The sequence below is a fragment of the Lagopus muta genome, chromosome 2, assembly GCF_023343835.1.
Source record: "Lagopus muta isolate bLagMut1 chromosome 2, bLagMut1 primary, whole genome shotgun sequence".
NCBI classification, from domain to species: domain Eukaryota; kingdom Metazoa; phylum Chordata; class Aves; order Galliformes; family Phasianidae; genus Lagopus; species Lagopus muta.
The window spans coordinates 44952560-44978795 of record NC_064434.1 but is presented as its reverse complement, the minus strand read 5'-3'; the positions used below and the strand labels follow the sequence as shown (position 1 = coordinate 44978795).

The 26236-nt window shown below is 38.0% G+C and overlaps 2 protein-coding genes across 5 annotated transcripts in view; both read left to right on the top strand.

The window, feature by feature from the left end:
* LAMA4 (laminin subunit alpha 4) overlaps positions 1-9821 on the top strand; it is a 96951-nt gene extending 87130 nt beyond the window's left edge. For both annotated transcript variants that reach the window (XM_048935529.1, XM_048935528.1), the window contains exons 33-38: positions 571-726; positions 1338-1497; positions 2465-2595; positions 4035-4128; positions 5102-5221; positions 7108-9821. In XM_048935529.1, coding sequence (XP_048791486.1) covers positions 571-726; positions 1338-1497; positions 2465-2595; positions 4035-4128; positions 5102-5221; positions 7108-7253 — 807 coding nt within the window. In that variant the 3' untranslated portion in view covers positions 7254-9821. The remainder of the gene's footprint in view (positions 1-570; positions 727-1337; positions 1498-2464; positions 2596-4034; positions 4129-5101; positions 5222-7107) is intronic.
* A 2467-nt stretch (positions 9822-12288) lies between these two features.
* The window catches only part of TUBE1 (tubulin epsilon 1), a 28472-nt gene continuing 14524 nt past the window's right edge, over positions 12289-26236 (top strand). For 2 of the 3 annotated variants that reach the window (XR_007374962.1, XM_048935540.1), the window contains exons 1-12: positions 12289-12416; positions 12490-12563; positions 14002-14054; positions 17341-17398; positions 17943-18058; positions 19080-19201; positions 20435-20622; positions 21239-21414; positions 22161-22301; positions 22784-22924; positions 23712-23886; positions 24394-24508. Coding sequence is in view for 2 of the 3 variants with exons in the window: in XM_048935540.1 (XP_048791497.1) it covers positions 12392-12416; positions 12490-12563; positions 14002-14054; positions 17341-17398; positions 17943-18058; positions 19080-19201; positions 20435-20622; positions 21239-21414; positions 22161-22301; positions 22784-22924; positions 23712-23886; positions 24394-24508 (1384 nt within the window). In the remaining variant the exon portion in view is untranslated. Of the gene's footprint in view, positions 12417-12489; positions 12564-14001; positions 14055-17340; positions 17399-17942; positions 18059-19079; positions 19202-20434; positions 20623-21238; positions 21415-22160; positions 22302-22783; positions 22925-23711; positions 23887-24393; positions 26227-26236 lie in introns of those variants that run through there. The other variant, XM_048935539.1, reaches the window with a different exon arrangement.

The window sequence follows — 26236 nt, the reverse complement described above, 5'->3', positions numbered from 1 at the left end:
AAATATGAGAAGTGTGCAGAAATGCAGAATAGTGAGGGGAAAAAAAAAAAAGCTAGGAAAGAAAGGACTAGGATAGTTTTGTTCAGCAAATTTTTTGAAGTGCCTAAGGCACCCTTTGTAGTCCATGAAAATAAAAGACAATTTTAGGGGCAAGGTGAATTTCCTACTGTACATACAGAGGGACTCTATAGTCACTAAGCTCCTAACTTGGGTGCTTAGGTCTTTAAATCTGGTTGGATAAATCCAGACCATAAAACTGGAGATAGCCATGAAAATACTAATAGTGATAGTACTGTAGCAACAAATCGTATGTGCAAATATAAGATGAGCGGATCTCAGTAGACCCTGTGACACTTTATACACCAGAATGGTAAGACTGCAGTTTTACAATCCAACCTTTATACAGATATGAAGAGAGAAGGTTGCCCAGCAAAGAATACTGGCAGTTAATAAAATTGATTTGCAAATTATGACTCACAAGCTTCTCAACTTCTTACTTTCTTCCACTGCACTGGAATATTCCCTCAACATATGAAAGTAATCTTCCAAATTTTTTTCCTCCCTTTCTAGGTGATATTTATTAGAGGGAAAAATATTGGTCGCTTGATAATTGATGGTCTCCGAGTACTAGAAGAACCTTTCACTGGTAATGCTAATACCTGGCAAGTCACTGAACCACTGTATATCGGGGGTGTAGCTCCAGGAAAAGCTGTGAAAAATATCCAGGTAAATCAGACAGCTATTATATCACCCTTATGTTTATGTACAGCTAGAGCAAAAGCTGCCTCTAGGGATGAGTCCAAAAAAAGGTATGTTCCCAGTCCTCAGCACATTGAGGAGCTCACAGCTCAGTTCATGTGATAGCAAAGATCCCACAGAGCTGAGCCAGGATAGCTCAGTAGCTGGGATAGATTTCAGTAGACTTGTAGCAGCATCTGGAAAGCTAATGGTCCCTGAGGAAGAGAGAAGTCTTAGCAACATTCAAGCTTAGATGAGTGAGGTAAAATTAGTTGAGATCAATTTCATCCTAAGATCTGAGATATATAAGTTTTATTGTTGTCTCAGTAGCTCTGAGACAGTACCTAGAAATCAGTATTCTGCTCTGTATCTTTGATATTAAAGTATATAGAAAGGAATGTTAAAGGAAAAATCAACGTCATTAAAGACTCCTTCAAGGTAATCTTGGGTGATATGTGCCTAACAAGGTAGCTACACATTTCAGGAAAAACTGACCACTAAGACAGGTTGCCTTGAGGTTACGTGGTATGTACAATACTGCCTTGCTCTACGCACATTGTTTCCAGCGGTTCCATCAGTCATGTTCTTTCTTCCCCCAGATTAATTCAGTCTACAGTTTTAGTGGCTGTCTCAGCAATTTACAGCTCAATGGAAGATCAATCACTTCAGCTTCACAAACGTTTAGTGTAACACCTTGCTTTGAAGGCCCATCAGAAGCAGGAACGTACTTTTCATCAGAAGGAGGATACGTCGTCCTTGGTAACACGCTGCTGAAATATATTCACTAATGAAACCATACTTTTCACTGTACTTCAAAACAGTACATTTCACTAAAGAATGTGATAATTTCCAAGGCTGTGAGCTGCAAAGATTATTAGATACAGATCATTATTGTGGTAGGCAACTGATGTTGACAGATAAGAATGTCCCCATGAAAATTAACAAGTTGCTACATAAATATATCTGTATGGGTGTATGAATGCATATATTTAAAATAATTAGAATAATTTCACAAGAGAACAGATTCTAATATGGTAACAATTATTAGAAACACAAAAGTCAATTTGGCTAAAACCAAGAACACCAACATTCCTTATTTTTTTCTTAATAAAATAACACGTAATTCAAAAATTCTGTTAAAAGAATTTCTGAACATCTTGATAATGAACAGCATGACAGATGCATCTTTTCTATCAATGGTCCTCATTGATATGGTCCTGTGTTCCAGGAAATGTTCTAAGAAGGTTTTTTTTGGGTCACATTCTTGCAACACCAAGAAGAACTACATGGTGTTTCTAATTTGCTCCCAGGCCTGCCAGCAAATTGAAAAAGGGACTTTCTGCTATTGAATCATCAAAGCTCGTGAACTCCCACTCACTGTATAAAAACTGCTGAATATCCAGCAAATTGCACAATAAGAAACTGCCAAAAACCCACATAGAACCTATTTTCTGCTGTCCATTTCACTGCTAATATTTTTAAAGAAAATATCTTTTTTCTTCTTGAATAATGAAAAACACAAGAAAACTATTATTAGTAGTTCAAACAAAATCAAACAGAAGTGTAAATGGGTGGCAAACCATGCTATCTCTTCAAGTATGTGTATTGAAACAGGTTCTAGTACTTCTGAAGACAGAACAAATAGGTTCTACCCTGGGACTCTGAGTAGATGTCCAGGCTCACCATTAACTCAGTGCAAAGATAATGTATTCTTTCTTCCTCACAGACGAATCCTTCAGTCTAGGTCTGAAATTTGAAGTTGTTTTTGAAATACGTCCCCGAAGTAGCTCAGGAATCTTACTGCATGGCCACAGCGTGAATGGAGAGTACCTGAATATGCACATGAGAAATGGACAGGTATAATGGTCACATTTCCTACACTTCTCTGACTGGTTCCTTTGCTGCCTAGTTGGGCTCTGCAGTACGCAGCTTTTGTTTTACAAATTTGGCATTATTTGATTCTTATTTCTCTCCTAGATAAGTTAACTGCTTAGATGAGGCAGCTCAGATACTTCTTTTAACATACAAAAAAAATAACGCTGAAGACAATATCAGATCACTTTACTTGTGCCAACAATAAATATTTGATTACCAGAGCACTGATGCTTTGGTACTGTTTTTTCATCCACATACTAAAGATGTATAGTAAGTAAGATGATTTTTATTTCTTGTATGTTAAAAGAGAAGTCTGGGTTAAGCACATTCTCTTCTTGCTTTAGTAAATGTGTATAGTGGGGAAAGATGAGGGAAGGACAAGGTTCTGATTGTCTGGTGATCCATTTTCTAAAATTCCTGGATTTTTCTAAGGCTACTAGTTGAATGAGGAAAGTTTGAAATAAACATCAGATAGTTGTTGCCAGTGCTATCTTTTGTTATGTTCATCAGTATACTCCAGGTCCCTCCACTATACACACGCAACAATAAGTTGCAGTATAAATAGACTAAAAAGCAAAGGTTTAGAGCAGTGATTGATTGGTTGATTAATTTAAACTTTTCTTTTTGCAATACAGAAACTCAGCATAGTTAAGAGACTGGGCAGTGTGGATATTCCATAACCATTGCATTGCAGTATCTAACTGTCCCAGTATCTAACTGCCAGCCAAAGAGAAGGAGGCTGACTTGGGTTGGAAGGAAACTTAAAGCTCATCTATTTCCAACCCTGAGTGGCTAGGCTCAGTGTATGACTTACCAGCAGCCACCACTGGGAGTCTTGTGCCCTGCAAAAGGGCTGCAGTATTGCTCTGCTACTACAGCAGTGTTTCCATGCAGGGAGGTACTCATCCAAATGATTAAAGCAGAGGTACAAAATTCAAAATTAGGTACACTTTCTAGTTCTGCCAGTGGTTTCCTGGTAAAATTGAAAGCAACCTAAAAGTCATTCTTCAAGTCCCCTATCCGTGTTTCTCAGATCGTGTCTGTTTGTTTAGATTTTTCATGACTGTTTTTCTTATTAAGTGGCTATCAAGATGCCAAAACATCATCTAAACACTAATTTAACACACAGGAAATTACAGAGCAGCAGTACTAGAAAATCTGAGTAAAATTAGCTGTTATTTTTGAATCTTTTTTTTGAATTCTACTCTGAGTTCAAATCAGAAATGTTTAGCACTATTGAATCTAAAAAAAAAAATTGTGAATTTGATACTTTATTCTAAATAATTTCATTATTTAGAATATTAATTTTATTTATTTATTTATTTATTTATTTATTTTGCTTCTGAGTGGAAAATACTGCATTATCCCAAAAGAATGGGAAAAAAAGGTTTTACAGCAACAAGTACATTATTTTCTTCCAGGTTACTGTGAAACTGAATAATGGAATCAGGGATTTTTCAACTTCAGTGACACTGAAACAGAGTCTCTGCGATGGCAGGTGGCACCGAATTGCAGGTCAGTAAAGCATGATCATACCTTTAAGAAAGGTAACAGTGCCAAAACTTTCCTTCCTAGCTATCTATTTCCATGGGCCAGTGCACTGGACATATTTTCAGGTCTTCCCTTTCTCTTTGTCAAGATGCAGTTTGTATGAAAGTGGCAGTCCTTTTCCTCACTCAGACACAGGAATTGTAGTGTCCTGGGAGAGCAAGACCAAGTTCCTACCAAATACAAAGAAAGATGAATGCTTGTTGTTCAAGGAACACATGACTGCCTCATGGAAATGCTGGCAACCTTTTCCAAGATGTAAACCAGATGATATTCTTCTTTTTCCATTTTTCCCAATTAGAGGTTAAATACAGTGATAGAAGTCAGTACGGAGCACAAGTATGCTGCCCTTAAGAGGTCAGTGGGACAGATTTGAGGAACCCCTGCCTCACACAGAGAGAGGTTTACAGTCAGGATTTTACCCTGTGCCAGATAGGCATCCTTCATTCCTGGGTTTGAAAGTCAAAAAGTACACCTAAACCTCAGGTACTTTGGACTCCCTTATTTTTCTGTGTGAATGCTCACCGCGTTGCATACAGAAGAGACCTGAGTATATGCCCTTTCCCTATGCATTCTAGTTTCCTTTTGAAGGAACAAGCAAGGAGAAAAACTCACTGCATTCAAATTGGTACCTTACTGGGAATGATTTGGCAACCAGTTTTATTCAGCAGCCCACCATTGCATGCACATGCCCTACAGTCTAGACATAAGCACCAGCAATCAAGAACCTCACTCAGAAATACCCTTGCTTCCACTCTCTTATCTTTCTTTGACCCTGTGCCAGTACCTGCCCACACACTAGCACTGACAGTAACCATAGCTCATAGCAAAGCAAAGACTAAATCAAACAACTTAGATCAAGCAGATACGTCTCTCTGTCATAAAGACTTCAAATGATTCTTTTGAAAATCTTTTTGGTATCTGTTCCTTCTCCCTTCAGTTATTAGAGATGCTAACGTGGTGCAGCTGGATGTAGACTCAGAAGTCAACCACGTAGTAGGGCCACTAAACCCAAAGGCAACTGACCACAGAGAGCCAGTGTTTATTGGAGGTGTACCAGGTGAGTATGTGGCAGCTTTGTTCTCAAATGTCAATGCAGTTTCCACAGGAAGCACAGAAGAGGGACTATAGAGACTGTAGACTTTTCATCAGGGGATGTAGTGAAAAGACATGGGGCAACAGTTTCAAACTAAAGGTAGATTTATATTAGATACAAGGAAGAAATTCTTTACTATGATGGTGGGGCACAGAAATGGGTAGCCCAGAGGAGCTGTGGATGTCTCATCCCTGGATGTGTTCAAAGCCAGGCTGGATGGAGCTTTGTCCAACCATGTTTAGGCAGGGGGTTAGAACAAAGTAGTTGCTAAGGTCCCTTCCAACCCAAACCATCCTATCATTTTAAGATTAATTTTAATTTCAAAAAAGAACAAAAGATACCCATGTGAACAATCTGGTAAAATTCAAAGTCTCAAAAACTAATCAGAAATACTGTGTCTCACGTCTCAAAAGAAAAATGTCTTCTTTCACTTAATTTAATACATTCACTGTTTCTGGAGAGTTGGGTAGGGACTCAGTTCTCTAGTCTGCTAACAAGAAAAAAAAAATCTTATTATACACTTTCCAGTAAGGGTTTACTTTTTTTTTTTTTTAAGAAGTTATTTATTTACTCGTTCTCATTTATGAAACTGAAAATTCACTGTGACTGTAGCCTTATGGATTTTTTGCTGGTAGGATGCTTTCCTCTGCTTCAAGCAATAGCATCTTTGAACACAACATAAAACATGAAGATTCTTATTCTGACTACTGCAGTCCTATTGCACAGATGTCTGCTAACGTGAATTTGTGACTCACAGACCATCTGTGTAGCGTGGGCCAAGATTACTACATTTGCTTCCCTTATTCAACAGACAGAGCTACTCTGTTGGGGTTCTTATGCAAACTGTAATCAACACTACGTGATCCAATTTTTAAACCATCTCCTGTACATCTCCCATTGAAAACTTGCAGCATTATTTTTCTGTGCCTTGCATGTCAATCGGAAACATCTCTAACTACACCATTTATTATATTGCTTATCTTGGATTAGTGTCTTGAGTGCACAGTGTTCAAATCCATCTGACACTAGCAGGAGGAAAAATGAGCCTAAAGGGAATCATAAAATCTATGCACACATGCCTGTTCACTCTTTAAATCCAAATTGGAGTTTTATTAGGACAGAATTCTTCCCAGAGAGGTAATATAAAGTGGTAATTGCAAACGGTGTTCTGCCTCATAATAGAGCTTTCTCCTTCTACATAAATTATAGAATGCTAAAGCAATGCCATACATTGGCTCCATAATATTATTATCATTCTGGCATAGAAGATTCTTATAATGAACTTCACAACAACAAAAAAGATGTAGTACTGATAACCTGTAAATATAGTAAACTAAATGCGGCCTAACAAATCAGGCATGGATGACAACACATATAATGTTAGAAGAAATTACAAACACATTCATTGCCTGAGATTCATCTACTCTGTTATTTAAATAAAGTGCAGCTTTAGAAAAATGCAAGATTGAGCCTCTATGGATAATATATTATTGAGACTTTTACATAAATGTAGATAAATCCCCGTATTTACTCCAGCATCTTACTAGTCTGCAGGCACCAACCTTCCTTTCATCCATGCAAGATGTTCAGTGGAACAAAACTATTTTTCATATACTCTGACTCTTCCAAAAGCTGGCTACTCTACTCCAGCATCTAATTAATTTTTCTACACTATCTGGTTTTCTTGGTGGTTGGATCATGGATAGTATCGATTATGCCATGGGCTTTGGAAAAGAGCACTGAGCTGCAATTAAGAAGATTTAAGTTCCATTACAGATCATTCTACCAACCTGATTATTTTGGTTTTTCACAAGCTCTAACTTGTTTTCCTTAAAATTTGTTTCTTACAGAGTCTCTGCTAACATCCAGCCTGACTACACGCAACTCCTTCGTTGGCTGCATTCGTAATTTCATGATTGATGAAAAAACAGTGAGTTTTAGTAAAGCAGCCTTGGTCAGCGGTGCTGTAAGCATCAATACGTGTCCTGCAGCCTGACAGCACGCTGCATCAATCCTGTGAAGTGTCTTAGACCACAAGAAGGAATTATAGAGCAAAAGAAACCATGTTCTATTCATCACCAATGCTGAGAAAAATATGAAAACATCAAGGATCAATTTACAAAAATCACTTCTAATATTTCTGCGCGAAACAAAAATCACTGAAGAATAAAGAGCTGTTGCTTCTGCAGTTCTCTTATTATGCCACAAGAGTGAGCTTTACCATTTCTTATACTATATGTGCAGCCAATCTGCTACATGAAAATGTGGAATTATAAAAGAAATAAAATTATACTAAAAATGTTTCTTCCAAAATAAACCCTGTACATCATTTTGTTCCGTATCTTGGGTCCCAACTTGTTTCCCAGGAAAAGATCTGCTACTGCATATTAAAGAATAAAGCCAATTAATAGACATACATTGCAAATAACTGTGTTCAAGGATTTATTTCATAATTTTCTATTCAACTCATTAAGTATTCCTCATTTATATTGGCAGCAGAGAGTATGCTTAATTATGTAAGCTAATAAACAGTGAAAGATTATAATGTTTTTATCCCACTTCTAGATTTTTGGAGTGTTCTAGCAGAGTGTGGAGAAAGGAGGTGTATTATTTAGAATAGATACAGAACTGACCTCTTTCTAAGTCAGTAATTTTAGAATTATACTTGACTCATGGAGGAAGGGAGGGGAGAGAGAAAATTCGGAATTTCAAGCTTTTTCTCTACAGTGTTAAATATACTTACTCACTTATTTGCACTAGCATAACATAAGTAAGCACAAAGTATAGAAAGGAGAATCATAGTCACTGTTTCAGACAAATCCTTATCTCATAAATTGTCACTTCCTTGTGAAAATACTGCAAGACTCCAGTTTACAGAACTAGTCTTCAAACTAGACAGACATTCCTACAGAACGTGCCCTGAAAGACAGACTGCTGAGGAGGAACTGGGAGTGAAAAAGGAAGATGCAAACAGGAGGCAAAGGGCTGCAGATGTGAGCTGTGTGAGCCTGTGTCTTCATAGAAGGTGAATGAAAGTAAAACTGTAGGCCTTTGCAGTATGTTTTAACATCAAATACACATAAATCCCCTGCAAAACTTGGTCTCTTCTGTGATAAGCTATAAGACATCAAAGACATTTTGATATATTTTCTTTGAAGAAAGAACTACTGTTGTCAGCAACTTTTATAATGATTGGGCAAATTACTGGTGGAACCAACTCAAAATTTGGCCAGTTGCAGAGTAGGGAAAGTAGTAAAAAGAAAAAAGCATAAAGGACACCACCACCCAAACTAAAAATGTAAAGGAACTCATCTGGAAAACACAGAAGAGACAACCGTCTCCAGCAGTCTTGAAGTGATGGACAGTTGGAAGAACCACTCCAAGAAGATACCACTCAGTACCTTCTTCACTTTCAGTAGGAAAAGGATTTCAACAGACTGAAGTGTTCTTGGCTCACTGTGGGTGAGGAACAACAAGCTCTGGATAGACTGGCACATGGACTGCTTGGCAGGTGGGATGGCATCTCTGCCTCTCTGCTTGTCTTTAGAGCCCACTGTTATCAGACAATTACAGTGGTGAGTGAACAAGGGAAGACAGCATGACTCCAGCAACCACAGCCTTTCTTTTCACCAGTCTTGTCAGTTTGCACATGCTTTCAGCCCCATGTGTTCTCCTGGACAAATCTCCCATTCCACTCCCTGCAACTATAAGCCAGAACACTCCAATGGCTTCTATTCTGGCAATGATGCTGAGCCCTCTCTCTTCATCACTCCAAAGCCCACTGTTCATCATTCAGAAGGAAGCAATGAGTCCCACTCTTTACCAAGCACACTGTGGGGTCCCCAAATCCAGCTGCCTTCAAATGTATTTTTCTGAGATATCAAAAATAATATGGCTACTCAACCATTTCCTGCTCCCTGCCACTACGTAGAATGCAAGTAGAAAACTTTTAGGGGTTCCGTACTGAGATCTTATTTTGGGGGTTGGAGTAAAGTTCTCAGATTAGTGAGCTGGTCTCCCAGTTGGTACCAGTTGGTACAGTGTCAAGGCTGTGCAAACTGGCACCAGGAGTAAGAAGGGAATCAGAAGTCTCTCTCTATTCACTGGCAGACAGTTGACAGATTGCCCTAATCTGTCTCAAGATGCCACAGCTTCAGCTAAACTTCCTCTGGCCCCGGTCTCCAGAATGCTATTGCTGGAGAGAAAAGGACAGCAGATTCCCAGTTTAGATAGATTTTTTACAAGGATTACTGAAATTCTTTTCAAGGTTGTCTGCAGCTGCTAAGCAGAGATAGCCAAGAATAGCATATGCTGCCCCCTAAGAGCATCACAGTTTACTGAGTGCTAGCATTAACTGGAGCATTACATGTTAACTGGTACATGTACTCAGAAAAATTGTCCATCTTAGATCTACATCAACATAAAGCTTTTTCTCTCATATCCATACCCAAGCTCTGGGAATAAACAGTATTTTTCTTAAGACATATTTGCTGCAATTAGATTTAGTTTCATTCAGTAGTTTTATATATTAAAAAAAAATAAATAAAATGATTTTTCTGATTAATCCGTCCTTTGCATATTTTATATATGGAAAACAAAAATAGAGTAAAACAGTAAATGAATAAAAAATACATTAAAATTCACAAACTACTACAATTCCTTTTACTTCTCTTTAATGCATCCCCAGCTAATCAAGCACAACAGTGGCAAATTTCCAGTGTAGGCCTCAGAGATGCAGGGTTTTTTTTCTCTGCAGAAAGAAAAAATACTATAAACCGGAGGATTCCTGCATAGGCAGGAGAAAGTAGAGAATAAATTGAGTTTCTCTCCTCCCAGCACCCTCATGGACCTTGAAATTGCCATTCCACATGCACCAAAAAAAGCTCTCTATCTGACGAATTACATCACATACACCCCTGCATTCATTTTGAAGCTTGTGGTGTTTAGGAGAGGGAGACTGCCTAAGCAAAAACCTTCCCAGAATTCAAACAGTCTTCTGTATCTACCTGAAAATTCATACTTCATCTTCAAAGATCTGAGAAAAAGCTCCAAGTTCCAACGTGCACTGTTAGGTTATTCATTTGCATTTTCAATATGAATATAAGTAACTCAATTCTGCAGAAAGGCTGTTTAAAAAAAAAAAAAAAAAGACCTTAAGGAGATTATACTTTTCCTCTGCCACCTTCACGTTTTTAATAACAGTGTTATTATAAAGTGAAACGTTCTGAAATTTGAAATTTGCATGGCTATGTCAGAAAGAATCGAAGTTCAAGCTGAAATACTCAACTGATTCAAAACAGAATATTTAATTAGGATCTTTGACCCCCTGTTTCTTATTTCTGAAAATCTGTAGAAATCTCCCACAGACAAAGGTTCCTATCAACCTTTCTCTATCCTCAGGGATTAAGAGTATAGACAGTAGCCTGAAAACAAATATGAAAGATGAAGGTCTGACAGTAAGTCCTCAAATGCCAACAACACCAATTATATATACATATGTGTGTGTGAACTACGTCCTGATAAAATTCTAGGAATAACATTAGTTCAAAGTCCAGTATGTTCTTCCTACAGCAGCATGTGACCCACACAGTTAAATGTCTGTTAAGATACTGAGAGCATAGCCTATATATTTAAGTTATGGTACACATTTCGGATTTAAGGATTATTTGCTGATTCGCAGCGGTCCATGCAAACTCATTTCCTCTCACTGTGCGTTACTCCTACATTTTGACTCGGGTTCCAAATCTATGGCATGCAATGGGTGTTTAACAACAGTATTTACTGAGAAAAAAATAAAGGGTGAGAAACACAAAGCAGCGTAAGACAGGTGATTAATTCCCATAGATGAAAAGTCTGAGGGAACATGACCAGACTCATCCATTTACACTACCCTAACCAGGAGCTTCATTCTGCAATGAAACAAGTCAGTGTGTGGTTATTTCTTCTACAATGATGAACTGCCTGTTCCATTAAACCTCTAAGTGCATGCAACAAGCCAAACTGGTAATTACACAACCACTTTCTGCCCTTGGACCCCTTTTGGAGACTAACAAGATAAACTGTGAATATGAATCTTGTGTTCTGATTCTTCTTTTCTGATTCAGAACATTTCCCAGCTGAGGGAGAGGAAACAGTGTATGTTTTTCATCCCAGACTTAACAGTACACAGGAAGCCAAAGCGTGGAACCCCATGGTGCGGCCTCACATTCATGATTTGTTGGGGGCTTCTAATTGATCTCTGATGGATCCTATGTCATGTCCATGAGTCAGCACTGTGGCTTCTCCAAAGTAAAGAAAGATTTAGAGTATACTAAACTGGTTTGATCAGTATTCCATATCACGAAAATTGGGGCATAAAGTCAAGATTTCTGTTAAGATTTTCATCCAACGAATCTTCCTTGCACACCAGAACCAGTGCATTTGGAAAAAGCCTGATTTGTTATATTTTGTGCAGCCACACCAGCTAATGAACCATGGAACTGCTTCAGTTCTCCCACAGGAAGCCTGGGTGCCATCTTAAGCCCACGAGAGCCCTCTGCAAGGAACTGTGGATTGCAGAGAGCACGTGCTCCTCACACCATTTTGCAGCAGCCATGCTGCAGTACTGCAACAGGACACTACTGCACTTCTTGCCTCTCACACAGAGCCCTGAAGTTGCTGCGTTCAACACAGAAGCCTCCTTCTAATGGTAACGTGGGCGATTATCTGCTCGAGAATCATGAAAACGAACTTGAAGATAAACCTAATTTGCAGGCTTGATGGGTATGTCATTTCTGCTTGAGCTTTTTTTTCCATTTTCCTTTTTTTCATTTTATTTTTTTACTACAGTCTCGTTCAATTTGACACCACCAAGCTTAACAACATATCGGGGGAAAAAACCTATCTTAACAAACGCTTTTAGCAATAACAACAATAATAGCGAATCGGCTTCTATATGCTCAGATAGGAGCCATCCCGCCCCACCGCCGAGCTGCTCACAAAGGCAGAGTCCCCACACAGCAGCGCCGGGCGGTGCTTAAGGCGTGCCGCTGTCAGGGCCCGCCCCCCGCCGCCGCCGTGACGGGAGGGCGGCTTCCGGGCGCCGAGTTGGAAAACGGTCGGAAGTAGAGGTCGTGGCGGTCCGCCGAAGCCGTCATGACGCAGTCGGTGGTGGTCCAGGGTAAGGGGCTGCAAAGCGCGGAGCTTTCCCGCCGCCCCCGGCCCTGCCCGAGCCTTGTCTCTCCTCTTTGCAGTGGGCCAGTGCGGGAACCAGGTGGGCTGCCGCTTCTGGGACCTGGTGTTGCGGGAGCACGCGGCCGTCAACAAGGTAACGCCGCCTGAGTGGCGCCCGCTGCCTGTTACCTGCTCCGGTCTGATCGGCTTTCTCGAGGCTTTCCGCCTGGAGGAGCGCACACTGAGTCCCTGAAGGCCTTCGTTACCAGGGTTAACTCGCCACCTGGTGCCCTGGCAGTATAGCAAACAAAGCAGCCGTGCTTTGGAGGAAGTTTTTAACACAGAGGGTGGTGACGCACTGGAACAGGTTGCCCAAGGAGGTTGTGGATGCTCCATCCCTGGAAGCATTCAAGGCCAGGCTGGATGTGGCTCTGGGCAGCCTGGTCTGGTGGTTGGTGACCCTGCACATAGCAGGGGGGTTGAAACTCGGTGATCATTGTGGTCCTTTTCAATCCAGGCCATTCAATGATAAGCCCATCTTTCCTACCCCATGCTCATGCATGCAGTGCGGTCAGGGTTGCTGTGCTGTAAAGAGGGCACGGGATTATGCTGAGTGCTTTCAACAAAAACACATCCTTCTTGGTATTATTATAGAAATACTGCTCCTAGTAGATACCTTCAGTTAACAGAGGTGATAGTGGGCAGTCCTGAACACCTTTTGCTGAAGTAGTTGTAAAAAGGCAACAGGTGGAGTTCCTGTGTGTATTGAGAGTCTCTTAGTTTATGTGTTACAGATTTTCCAAACACTGTATCATCAGGTCTTCAGAAAGAAAAAAAAAAAAGTGACTGTGTATTAAGTTGACAAATATTTTTAGCTTTTATGCTGGGAAAAGTGATTTGCACAGCAGCCCTCAGCAGGGAGTTCAGAAATTACCAATGGAGCAGTCTGCTTTCACTTCTACAGAGCATGGTGGGCGTGACTGTCTCCATGTCACATCATTAGCTAAACAGCAGCCTTGTGATTTAATAGTTTCATTGGGATCTTCAGTAAAATCCGAAATATTTAAAAATGAAGTAAAAGTATTTGTTTAATTCTCTGCTGAAAAAAGGAAGAGAAATCCTGGTTACATCCTCCTGACAGTTTTTAATATCAACTGACGCTTGAGTGAAATTCAACAAAGCTGCAACAGGGGTGTTCAGGTTGGAGATCAGGAAAAGGTTCTTCACCAGAGGGTGGTCAGGCACTGGCACAGACTGCAAGGCAGTGGCCATGGCACCGAGCTTGCCAGAGTTCAAGAAGTGTCTGGACAATGCTCTTGAACATAGGATTTGAACTTTGGGTGGTCTTGTGTAAAGCCAGGATTTGAACTGTATGGTCTCTGATGGTCTCTTCCAACTCAGGATATTCTTGGGTTCTATGAAATTTTAATGCTGGCTGGAGCTATCTGGATTGGACGTAGATGGTTCACCCTGTTTGGAGAGTGGGAAGTTTGGCTGGTGACCTCTAGGAATTCACTGTAACCTAAGTTATTCTGTGAAAAAGCACTGAGTACTTCTGACACACCATCTTATCTTAAATTGTCTATTTCCAGAAAGGAATTTATGATGAAGCACTGAGCAGTTTCTTTAGGAACGTTGATACAAGGTAAGTCTTCTTATCAGGAAACTGTGAATTTAACACAGCAGATTAACAATGCTAGCATATCATCTTAACCTAAATTAAAACTCCTTTTTTTTCCACACCAGATGTAGTTTGCATTAGAAAAAGGTTTTGCTTTTTTGTCTTCTCAAGGCACTACCTTTTCATTATATTTATTGCAGTAGTTAAATGTGTTGCAGGTGTTTGGTTTTGCTTTCCTTTCCTTACATTGGAAAAAATGGATAGTTAAGATCTTTTGCTCAGGATGAGTCTGCAAGCTGTCTGAATACTAACTTAGCAGCATTCACTGAAGACTTGTAAATGGAATTATTTATAAGGTGGTCAGAAACGGCTGTGTCAATTTTTAAATCTATTTTATCTGACTTTTATCTGTAATTTGCTGCACAGAGCAGTGGCTGTGATTTAAGTTGCCCAGTTCATACCTTAGGAGCATTTCATTGTATGGCTGTCCAGTTACAAAAGCTCTTCCAGTTTGCTGATAAGAATGGAACAATTGGACACCTAGGTATTATTGTTACATTCCAATTAGAAAAAAAGCATTAGACCAGCCTTTGTTTCCTTCCATTACACAGTGGAAGCACAGCATGCCATTTTAACTAAAATGGCATTGAAGTAGTGTTTTATCTCAATTCTTTTCTTAGAAGAGTATTTGCTTAGGAATTTTCTTAGAATATTCTTTTTTTTTTTTTTTAAATCCAGAAGATCTAGTTGTAAGCAGTGTCTGTGTTTTTATATGTGTCAGATGGAACCACTGAACTTTCAACAGGTTGAGTGCAATTTCTCTGTAAAGGAGAAGGATTTACCTTGTTGAGCCCTGTAGAAGTCTCAAGCAAGGTTCCGCTGTGAGATTTCATCTTTTGTGATGATTCCCATGTAAAAGGAACACTTCCTGCTTTTGACTGTAGTATTAACTACAACTTAAGGAAAAAGAAATTCAAACTCTGTGGCAAATAGCAATGTTTTGGTCTTCTATTGTGAGTTTTGATTTAGTTTTATCAAAAAGAAGTACTTCACTTCCCATGTCACTGCAGTCTTAAAACCCTGTGTTAGAAAAATGACAAATTTCAGTTTTCTATGCTACGCTGTACCACTTCTCTGGGTAATTAAAGTAGGTGGATTATCATGTAAGGAAAGTCTGTAAAAACACTGGCAGATCTAGACAGACTCGCTCTTTTTTTACTGATTAAATGGTGTAGGATTGGAAGTGGCTTTATGTAAATGCTTTGATTTGTGACTTGTCTACAGAGCATTTTACCACTAGTACTGAAATAATGAGGGATCTGAACATCTGCACTCCTAACTCTGCTGTCGACTGCAGTAGGAAGATGCTTTGGTTGCCAGTGAACTGCACAATGGAAAGAAAGTTTTATTTGTTTATTTTTCAAGTAAAAAATGTGTTTTCATCTGGGATAGAATTACTGCCTGAAATCACTTATTTTCACACTTCAGTCACTATATTACAAATTCTTTTGCCCTTCCTTTTCCTTTCCCAGGGAATACAAATCACAGCTGGCAACTGAAGCTATTGGCATACGTTGTGGAGGGATGGGGTTTTTGAGTTTAAAAGCTTTTTGGTTCAGTCTGCAAAAATTCATTGACGTGATGATTGCTCATCTCGTGCTTCAAGAACACACACCTTCTACAGTAGAAGCTGCTGGTGGTATTCATTTTCTAGAAACCAGATGTCAGAGTATTCAGCAAAGAGAACAGCCTGCTGTATTTATGTCAGCAATGGCAAGATTGGCTGTATAAGATGGCTGTATAACAATAGCTATTAGAAGCATCTTAGATCAGGCAAAATAATTACCCAGATATACAGTGAACGTATGAGATAACAACATGTGCTAATGGGCTGATTGCATAACAGTTTTCATGTTTGAGTGTTCTAGTGGTAAATTGAAGCACCCAAACATTATTAAATATAGAAGATGATGTCTTACTCCAAAGATCATGTGTATTTTATTCAGTCAGCAGGAACTAGTGGTTATAGGATGAGCTCAATAAAAAAATGTATGGCTTTATATGCAGAAAAGATGTCTTAGATAATCCAGGGAGACTGTAAGGAATGCAGGGATTTTTATGAGCAGCTGAATGCGAGTGATTGAAAGTACAGGCGGTCATGAAAGACCACAAGGACTGGTAAGAGAGAGATAAAGGTGGGCTTTTCTTGCTATTGTTTATTTTCTCTCCAGGTTTTGTTAGTCCCTGAAGAGAAATAGAACTTACTCTGACTGTGGACTCTTACATTGAAACGCATAGGCTGGAGTAATCAGTGTGAGTCCTGTAGGCTGCTGTGAGCTGCTCAGCTAAGGAGGAGTGTTTGGAAAACTGCTTTGGGTGAGAGCATAGGAGCTCCCTGGGGAATCCCTTGCAGGCCCATCCTCCCTTTTTTCACTTGTTTGTGATGGGAATGAGCACAGTCAAAACACTTAGTGCTTTCTACTGTTGTTTTAGAATGTTATTGCTATTGAGTGTAGAACACGATAAGACGTACTTTGATTTGTTTAAACCTAAGGCTGATTGCCCCCTAAACTAGGTGGATTGAACCATCTTCCAGCATCCTTTTTCTTTTCTGTTTTGTGTTTTGGGGTTTTTTTTTGTTTGTTTTTTGTTTTTACAGCCTTGAATGCAGTTGGACCAGAATAGACTATCTCATCGTTTGAGTGCAAAGCACCAGCATTCATTATGGGGAAGAAATATGATTTTATGCAATGCACAGCCCTGTGGGCTGATTCAGTGCAACCAATCCTGGAAAAAAGGCTGATAAAGCCTGTGTCAACACAGCATGGTTTCTGAGTTAGTAGATCTTAGTGGCAAAATAAGCCAAGCACAGCTCTGTCCTAGTGCAGTTGCACTGCTTTCAAGCCTGGAGCAGTAGAACAGTGCTGTGCTTCCCCCATTGAAAGTGTAGCAGTGTTATCTGGTGCAGTGTGTTCCGCTATGTGATGTAATGTACCACATGCTAGGAAAAAGGTTGTTGCTTTCAGTTTTGGCAGTGCTTGTAGAATTAGAGCAGAGGCTCTATGGGAGAGGAAACTTTCTGTGCTTTCCTTTTTCATTCTCCTGAAGTACTGCTTAGGATATTTCTCATTGAGATTGTATTCTGTAACTTTGTTCTTTAGGGAAAATATGAGGCATGTTGTAGCAGGGTACATTTCAAGGTGTTTGTTACTCTGAACAATAAAAAATTAAGGAGGGAATTATATTCCAATATGTATTGCCTTATTTTCTATTACAGTTCTAAACTTGGAATGTTGTTTTTGTTTTTCAGAAGTGCTGGTAATGGTCCTGATATTTACAAAGGAAAAATTTGTTCTTTAAAAGCACGAGTAAGGCAATTTATGAAGACTATTATTTTTACACCACTTATTTATGTCTGATTGCATAGGGATTTTCCTAATACTTCGTATATTTTTAAGTATTTTGAATAGCAAAATTTCTAATAGTAACTTTATGGTTTGGGGGAGTTTTGCTTGTGTTTTAAAGTACAATTTTAATAAAACAATTGCAGATAGTACCAATTATTTATTTAAAAAACAAAACAAAACTAAGGGATGTAGGTTTTTTTGAGCCACTTAAAGTGATTAAGAAGGAACAAAACCTGAAATGCACCTGTTTTAATTTCTTTGCTCCCAAGTATTTGGGAAAAGTATTTTTTAAATGTTAACAGTTGCAGTATCTGAAATGCTGTGCTATTTATGCATTAGCTAACAAAGCAGTCAGGGTGAACTTGACAAGTTGGTCAGCAGCAACTCTCTGAAGCACAACAGTAACAACGTACCTTTACTATTGTAGATGTTTTTCCTTATTTTGTAATTATTTCAAAGATCAGCTTGCTTACTGACTGAATTTCAATGCTTTTCTTTCTCACAGGCACTGCTGATTGACATGGAGGAGGGTGTGGTGAATGAAATTCTGCAGGGACCGTTGAGAGATGTTTTTGATAGTAAGCAGCTTATCACAGATGTTTCTGGTTCAGGAAACAACTGGTGAGATCCTCTTCAGAGCAACTAATTGGATAGCTTTTGAAAAGGGGAATGATAACGGTAGCATTCTGGTTCATTCTGCTGCAGCATATTACCAGTGAGTTTGGAGTCACTGTCACCTGGAGGAGGGCTTTGAAAACCATTTTACAGAAAGATAATTCTGCTGATAAATCATTTTGTCTGCTTTTTTTTTGTTTGTTTGTTTGTTTGTTTGTTTTTTGCTGCTGCTTCTTGATTACTTTTTACAGAAGAACAGGTTTTATATTTTTGTTTCTTTGAAATTCAGCTGCTTCCATTTCTCTGTTAGAGCCATAATCTAGTTTGGGACTGTGCACCTACCATGGAAATAAGATGTTCAGATTTCTAAGCATCGTGGTTGCTGGCACACTGCAGATAAATTACATTATCAAAAAGAGAAATTCAGAAGAAGATTCATTAACATAATAAATTTCACATTTTCACTGATATGCTAATGTACCTCTGGTAATATTCAGTCCAGCACAGGCTGAGAATCAAATGATTAACAAATATACTGAAGGTATATTGGGAATAGGCTCACCACCTAACAAGCAGGCAAGTGTGCTGAGAATGATCTGTTTGGTTTCTTTGTCACTGGTAGCAAATAACTCACCTAGAACTCAAATGAAGATCAGATCACTATTATACAAGGATGTCCTCACTGATAACAGATGTAACTTTCAGATCATAGTTAAAATTTGATCATTCAGCATGGATATTTATTTTCTTACTATGTAAAACGGTAATGCAGGCTCAAAAGCTGTGAACTGATTGCTACTTGCATTCTCAAATTTAAAACCACATCTCAACTCCCATGTTTCTGTGATGTAGTCAAGTTTTGCAGCTAACAAGTTGGGGGTTACATCCAGCTCTGGACTCTGAATTATTAAGCAATACTATACAAAACATCAAAGAGAGGGAGTTAAATAAAATGAAAACTGGAAGATTGGTTGTTAGAGTGTTTTATTTTGTTTTTCTGTTTTTAAAGTACTTTTCTTATCCTCAGGGCTGTAGGTTACAAGGTGTATGGCTGCCAGTACCAGGAGAACATCGTGGAAAAGCTGAGGAAAACTGCAGAACACTGTGACTGTCTGCAGTGTTTTTTTATAATTCATTCTATGGGAGGTGGTAAGTATATCTTTCTTTGTTAGTATGGTTGCATCTGCCACAGGTGAACAAAAATGAAAGCCTAAGTCTTGAAACAAAGGTTGCTGTAATCATCTAATCATGAAGAATATGAAATAACACAGTCCCTGAGGAGCCCTAATCATGAACTTTTACTTTACTAAGTGCTACCTAGAAGTACAGCTTAAATCTTAGAGACAAGAAAAGACAGTGGATGGATCAAAATAGGTGGCGAATACAAGAAAAAGCTGAGTAATACTGATCAGAAGGGGTAGTTGCCTCAAAACAGTGACATCATTGTAGTGATCAAGTTTTTAATTGTGGGGAAGTGTTTTCAGAAAGGTTTTGTAGACTTCTGATGTTGCTTAGCTTCTGTTCTACTTTAGTTTTGTTGTTTGTTTGTTTTTTTACATTTCCTTCCACATAATTCTTTTTGCATTCACTCCACCTATTTTGTTAATAAATCTGAAGGGAGAATCAGTCACATCCTTTCTGTATTGCCACTGAGCAATCCTCTCCCAGAAATTTGAGGGTAGCAGGTATTATAAACAACTATGATATGGAAATAGATTCTGAAAATAGCTCTAAATATGGTGCAAGAGTTTTATCAAAGGCCTTTTTTATGGTCATTTGCTTAATTTGAGAAGGAATTTCCATTATTACAGAAAATAGCTGTGTTGTTCATTGTCTGCTGCTGAAAATGTTAACTGTATGTGACAGGGGAAAAAAAAAAAAACAACCTAATTCTCTGATTTGAACTTAATGCTATGAGGAAAAAAGTATTTATTTGTACTGGGGCAAAGGGGTTATTCTGTTTTAACTGGAGAACAAGAGAGTTTTATAAAAAAATCCTCAAAAAAAGTAAATTTAAATAATTTGGATTGGCTCAGTATTTTTTTAAACAAATATCTCAAGATTCAAATTAAAGATTTTAAAATGCTAGGAAAGAGCAGAGAAATTCTGGTGACATATTAGGACTCGTTGCATAAATGCGTAAGACTATTCACTTCATCCTGTCTAATAAAATATGAGAAATATCATTTAGTTATTTACTTGTCTTTGAAAAAGCTTGCTTCTTTCTTTCATTCAGATAGCTCCTGCTGCCTTCAAAATGCTGGAATATACATAAAATTGAAAACTAGTATGTTTCCAACATATGAGACTTAATGCTTGTAAGAACTTGGAGGATTTTTTTTAACCTTCTTTCATTCCATCGTCGTTCCTACTTATTTTTAGGGACAGGATCTGGTCTTGGAACTTTTGTACTGAATTTGCTTGAGGATGAATTCCCAGAAGTGTATAGATTTGTTACTTCAGTTTATCCCTCCGGTGAAGATGATGTTATTACTTCTCCATATAACAGCGTTCTGGCTATGAAGGAGCTTAATGAACATGCAGACTGTGTGCTACCAATAGAGAATGAAGTAAGAAATTACATACTATTTCTGTCCTTTTCTTTCTTATTAGATTGCTTTGATTTGAATGCCAAGTCTTAAAAAGAGAGTCTTTGTTTATTTAATCATAATTGAGCTCCTCAGTAACTTGCAGACTTTTGAAGTGAAATCACTTAAAAGATGCTCTATACTTTGTTTCCACGTGCAAAGTAGTCTGGAGTGATTTTTCTTTTTGTGTCTTATTCAAAGGTAAAAAGTGAGATGCTCTTGTTTACTGAGGCTGAGCCTCAAATCTTTTAGCATCGTTTTGTGTGTAGTATTGTTTAAGTGCTTACAAGAGGAATGACTAATGATTTCAAATTCAAACTGACTTCAATTTGAAGTCAAAGTTCTGAGTCAAACTATCTATGTTTGTGACGAGGAAGGAAAGGATGTTCAGGAGCACTTCAGCCAGTTGGAACTGGTCAAAAGTTGAACATGTTTGAATCAAAGTTGTAATGTTTGAACTGTCAGTACCATATCTTAGTTTTTTTCTTTAAGATTAACTGAAGTGGAAAAACAGGGTTATGGAATTTGGGTGTTCTGGGGATGAGGTTTGTATGCTTCCTGTTATTTTTTTTGTCCGTGTTTCTTTTTCCTTTCAAAGTCTCTGTTTGATATAGTTAATAAAATTCATCAGATGGTCAGTTCTGGGAAAGTGGGGTCAACTGTGAAGCCGAACAGCTTGGTAACATCAAGTGCAGGTACTACAAAAACTGTGCAGGAGAAGCCATTTGATGCAATGAACAACATTGTAGCCAACTTGCTGCTGAACCTGACAAGGTAAAGTCACAGATCACTCCTCTGTACAAGTAATATTGCTAGAGGCAGTGTGTGCTGCAAATATGTGTGCCTGCATCAACTCAGTATTGTTTTCTATTTGATATTAGTCTTGTTAAGAATCATTTCTTAAAGTAATGAAAATCTGAAGTGTTTGAAACTATTCGTATTGCAGTGGTGTTGCTGTAGCTGTGATAGTCTTAGAACTGAAGTAGGAGAAGGTTTTGGGGCAGGATATTGTCTTCCATTAGTGCCTAATAGTGCCCAAGGAAGTTAGAATTTCTAGGCCAATGTTATTATTTTATAAATACCATTTGACAGTTGTTCCTAAACTGTCTATTGCTGTAAGGAATTCTTGCTGAAAAAGCATTTTTAAAGCTGTGGTCTGAACAGCTTTTCAGGGCTGCTAAGTCATACGTGTTTCATTATGTACTATCCTATTTATTTAAATTGGTATCAACCAGTTATGTCTGCACATTAAAGAAGAATGCTAAGAACTACAATCAGGAACATTAAGGTCTCATTTTTGATCATTAGTTGTTCTACAATGAGAAGTGTAAAGAAATAAGAATAGCAGTGTTACTGCCAAATGTGGAAGTTTAAGAATTATAGATAACTGTTTTATCTATAGATATTGTTTTACTGTTTTATTGCAGGGAACAGTTGAAGTGTATATTTAATGAATGTTTACATTATAAAAGTGACTTGCTTAGTTTATAACTATTTTGTAACATCTGTTAACTTTTCAGCTCTGCTAGGTTCGAAGGTTCCCTTAACATGGATCTTAATGAAATCAGTATGAATTTGGTTCCATTTCCTCGGCTTCATTACTTGGTTTCAAGTTTGACTCCTCTGTATACGCTGGCTGATGTTAATATACCCTCTAGAAGGTAAGAAGAAAACTTTGTTGTGGAGACTTTACAGTTGAAGCTTAATTTCTTAATTTCATCCATAGTTTCCATTTAATTTAAAAAAAAAAAAAAAAAAAAAAAAAAAAAAAAAAAAATTCTATAGCAAAACTAAAGGCAGAAGTCCAAAAGGGTTTTAAAGCCTGCCACACTGGAAAATTCATCCTACTCATTTGGAGAGCACTATTTGTCCCTGTTCTCTTTAATGGTTGAGCCAGCAGACTTAAAACGTTTTTACTATGTCTATTGGGAAACAATTCTGCTGGGAGCCACGTATTTCTAGATATTAAATAGAACCAACCCACACCATTAAGTTATTTTGATTTTGCTGTCCTTACGTGGTCCGAGATTAAATGTACCTTTATTTCCAAGATTTCAGGAAATTTGAAACCCTGAAGGGTGGGTATTTTGAACTTCTGTAGCCTGCTTTAATAGCGTAGATAACTGTTTTTATCTTCACCTAGGTTGGATCAAATGTTTTCAGATGCTTTTAGTAGAGATCATCAATTAATTCAAGCAGATCCAAAGCATAGCCTCTACCTTGCTTGTGCACTTCTTGTTCGAGGGAATGTGCAGATCTCAGACCTTCGCAGAAACATTGAAAGGTTTGTAAAAGCACACAAAGTAATCGTGTTATTTTTCATATAAATATTTTTCAGTTGTCCAGGGAATTCTCAGTTTTTCATCTGAGGAATTTCAGTACCAATTAAGTACTTTTTGTAATGTAAAGTAATTGAAGAAAGATAGAAAGAAAGAAAATGTAAATAGCTTTCTTAACAAGTTAGCGTAAGTCGTGGCATTCTTTGATTTCCAAATAAAGGGAGCTGACTAGGTGTGCCTGTTCTCCTCCCCTCCATTCTTAATAATTTAAAAAGATGAAGGCTTCCAGAGGTCTCCTGCTGCTATAGGATTTTGAAGGAATAGGCTCTCTGCTGTAGTTCACACTCAGTTTCTACCTTTTACACTATTGTGACCTATGTAGTTGCAACAGGAGAGGTGGAACAGAGTGCAGAATGGAGGCAGATGGGTGCATAAGGAAAAGTTCTGAGCATCAAAATAATTTTACCTATATCAGGTAGACTCATCCCCACACATTTACCTCTCTCATAAATCTGTGTGTTTGCAGTTGCTTTTATAGACATATACATGCTTGTAACTTTACTTTTCAAACCCTGATATGTTAAATTAACAAAATTGGTGTTTACTGTGTGAATTTTAAATACGTGCTGTTTCAGTCTGGGATCTAAAATGCCTTATTCAAAATGCTAATTCTGACTGGTTTGTTGAAGTTTGTGAAAGCTTCAGAATTAACCTTTGCTAACTGTTGGCAAAGGAAACTTTGGCTTTGTTCTCTTTATATTTCATAAGTAACTGTACTCTTTCTTATCACAGGTTGAAGCCTTCTCTGCACTTTGTATCATGGAATCAGGAGGGCTGGAAAACTAGTTTGTGTTCTGTACCTCCTGTGGGCCATACCCATTCCCTTCTAGCTTTAGCAAACAACACCTGTGTGAAACCAACTTTTATGGAACTCAAAGACAGATTCATGAAGCTCTACAAGAAAAAGGTATGGCTCTGTCATAAGTATATCATCCACAGCCACCAATCATAGCATCTTGGATTACAGGGAAACAAATCTTAGAATCATAGAGGGACTGCTTAAAAGTAATATTCCGAGATTTTTAACTGTGATATCTATCAAGGAATCATTCTAACAGCTGCTGCTTAAGAAGAACAAATCCCTTATTAACCCATACCCTACTAGGGGATATATTTACTTCTTCAGCCATGAGCCAGTATCCAGTGGATGTGCCTACCAGTTTGTTGAGGTCTACCAAAGACAAAATATGAACAGGTTAATATGTAAGAAATCCGTAATACCGACTGTGATTCCACAGATTGTTACTGAAGTTGTTAATTATGTAAGCATGGGTTGTCAAGGCATGTCTTCAAATCTGCTTTCTACAGTTCTTCAGTGCAGGCCAAATAATACTTAGTGAGGCAAATAGATTACGTTATATGCCAGTAAAGGGAGTAACACTGAATTCATTATTCTCAATATTCATTATTATAGGCTCATCTTCACCATTATCTGCAAGTAGACGGGATGGAGCAAGGCTGTTTTTCTGAAGCCATATCATCCTTGTCTGACCTAATAGAAGAGTATAACGAACTGGATGCCACAAAAGGTGGGTTTACAACAGCCCCATCAAGACTGAAGATAGCTGTGTAAAGAAGAACTTTGATTTAAAAAAAAATAAAATCCCCAAGCATCCAACCACTTCAGTTAACCCAAATGAATTGCAGAGAGCCTACCTATTGTCATTCTAAAGCAAGGCTGGGATAGCTGCTTCCTCAGCTCTCTGAAGTGTCACATAAAGTGACAGGCCCAGCCTGTAGGAAAGGTTTGAAGGCACCTAATTATGGCAAATATCAGTAACGTTCTTCCAAACTGTAGAGTAAACTGACATGCCATATGCTGCAAAGAGAAGAAAGAGAAGTACTAGCAGCCAAAAGGTAATGCTTTTCCCAGACTTTGAGCTTATAGTGAACTGAAAGCAAGCCTTGGTTCGAAGAAGGATCGCTATTGCTAGCTTTTTTCTTTAGTTGTTTTTAAAAAGCAACGAAGAGAAGAAAAACTGCATACTCTTCCAAGATGAAAGCAATCCTCTAATGGAACTTGTTTCTGAAAATTTGCAGACAAGCAGTCATTTTGGAATGCTCTAAGCTATGTTCATAATTTAAAATTTTTTCACTTCATTGTTGTACCTAGCTGTATTAGAGTATTCTGAGCTGATAGTAAAGTTGATGGTTTCAGGGGGGATTTACCAAAATGCATTTTCTTTGACATTTTATATTTGGAGCATTAATTAACATGTTATTTTAATGATTCATGTTTATAAATGGTGAATTGCACTTGATAATGAGATGATATAGCATACCTCTGAGTGAAAAACACACAGTAAAGACTGTTAGGTAAGCAAAGTTTATATGTTTAAAGAATGCAAGTAAAATAGATGTTTTACTATTTATAATTACCAAGGTCGGTAGATTTCTGTATTACATTATATTAAGAACTTTTGCAGAATGTACAGCTATTTCCTGTTTACTTTCCAACCTTGACTTCTTCAGAACGCAAGGACTGGTGAACTGTTACAAATCAGAGTGGGCCAATGCAATGATCTAAACCTTGAAATCCTCTTAGCAGAGTTTGAATGGGTGTATAAGTAGGCACAATTTTCAATGTATGAGTTCAGAAGTCATCCATAAAACCTTGTAATAACACTTTTTTGGGGTTTCTTTAAGCATTCCAAATACACATTTCCTTCAAATTTTGCAGTTCTCTTATCTGTAGCTGTCTTATGTCTTCCTTTACCAAGGACATTGTTTATATTCACAGCAGTAGAGAGATTATCTGCTGTAAAGAGCATTTGAGTCTTACAATTAATTTATCCTGTTTACAACAGCATTCATGTGTTTTGCCTTTGAAGATACATGGTAGAAGATATTAGTTTGAGAATCAAGAATAATAGATGATGTTACAGGGTCGGTTTTGTTTTGTTTTTTTTGTTTGTTTGCTTTTGTATAGATTAGTCAGAGCCTCTGTGAATCTAAATGTATTTGTCTTGTTGGACAAGGTGTTATGGTAGGTTACCAAGCAGTCTCACTGTGCTTTCTTGAATTACAAAGAGTTCTCCTTTTGACAGTAGTGTTACACACACAATTCTTGAGAATGTATTTCCATATACTGAAACAGTTAAGTTTAAGAGGATACCTTCCTACGTGGGTTTTTCAAATGTGTTTTTTTTTTAATGAATATTTACATTTATAGTTTGACTACAAACATTGCTGGGGTGACAGATAATGCTGATTCTTCAGGATGTGAATGTGCTTGTCACCCTTGCAGCATGTTACAG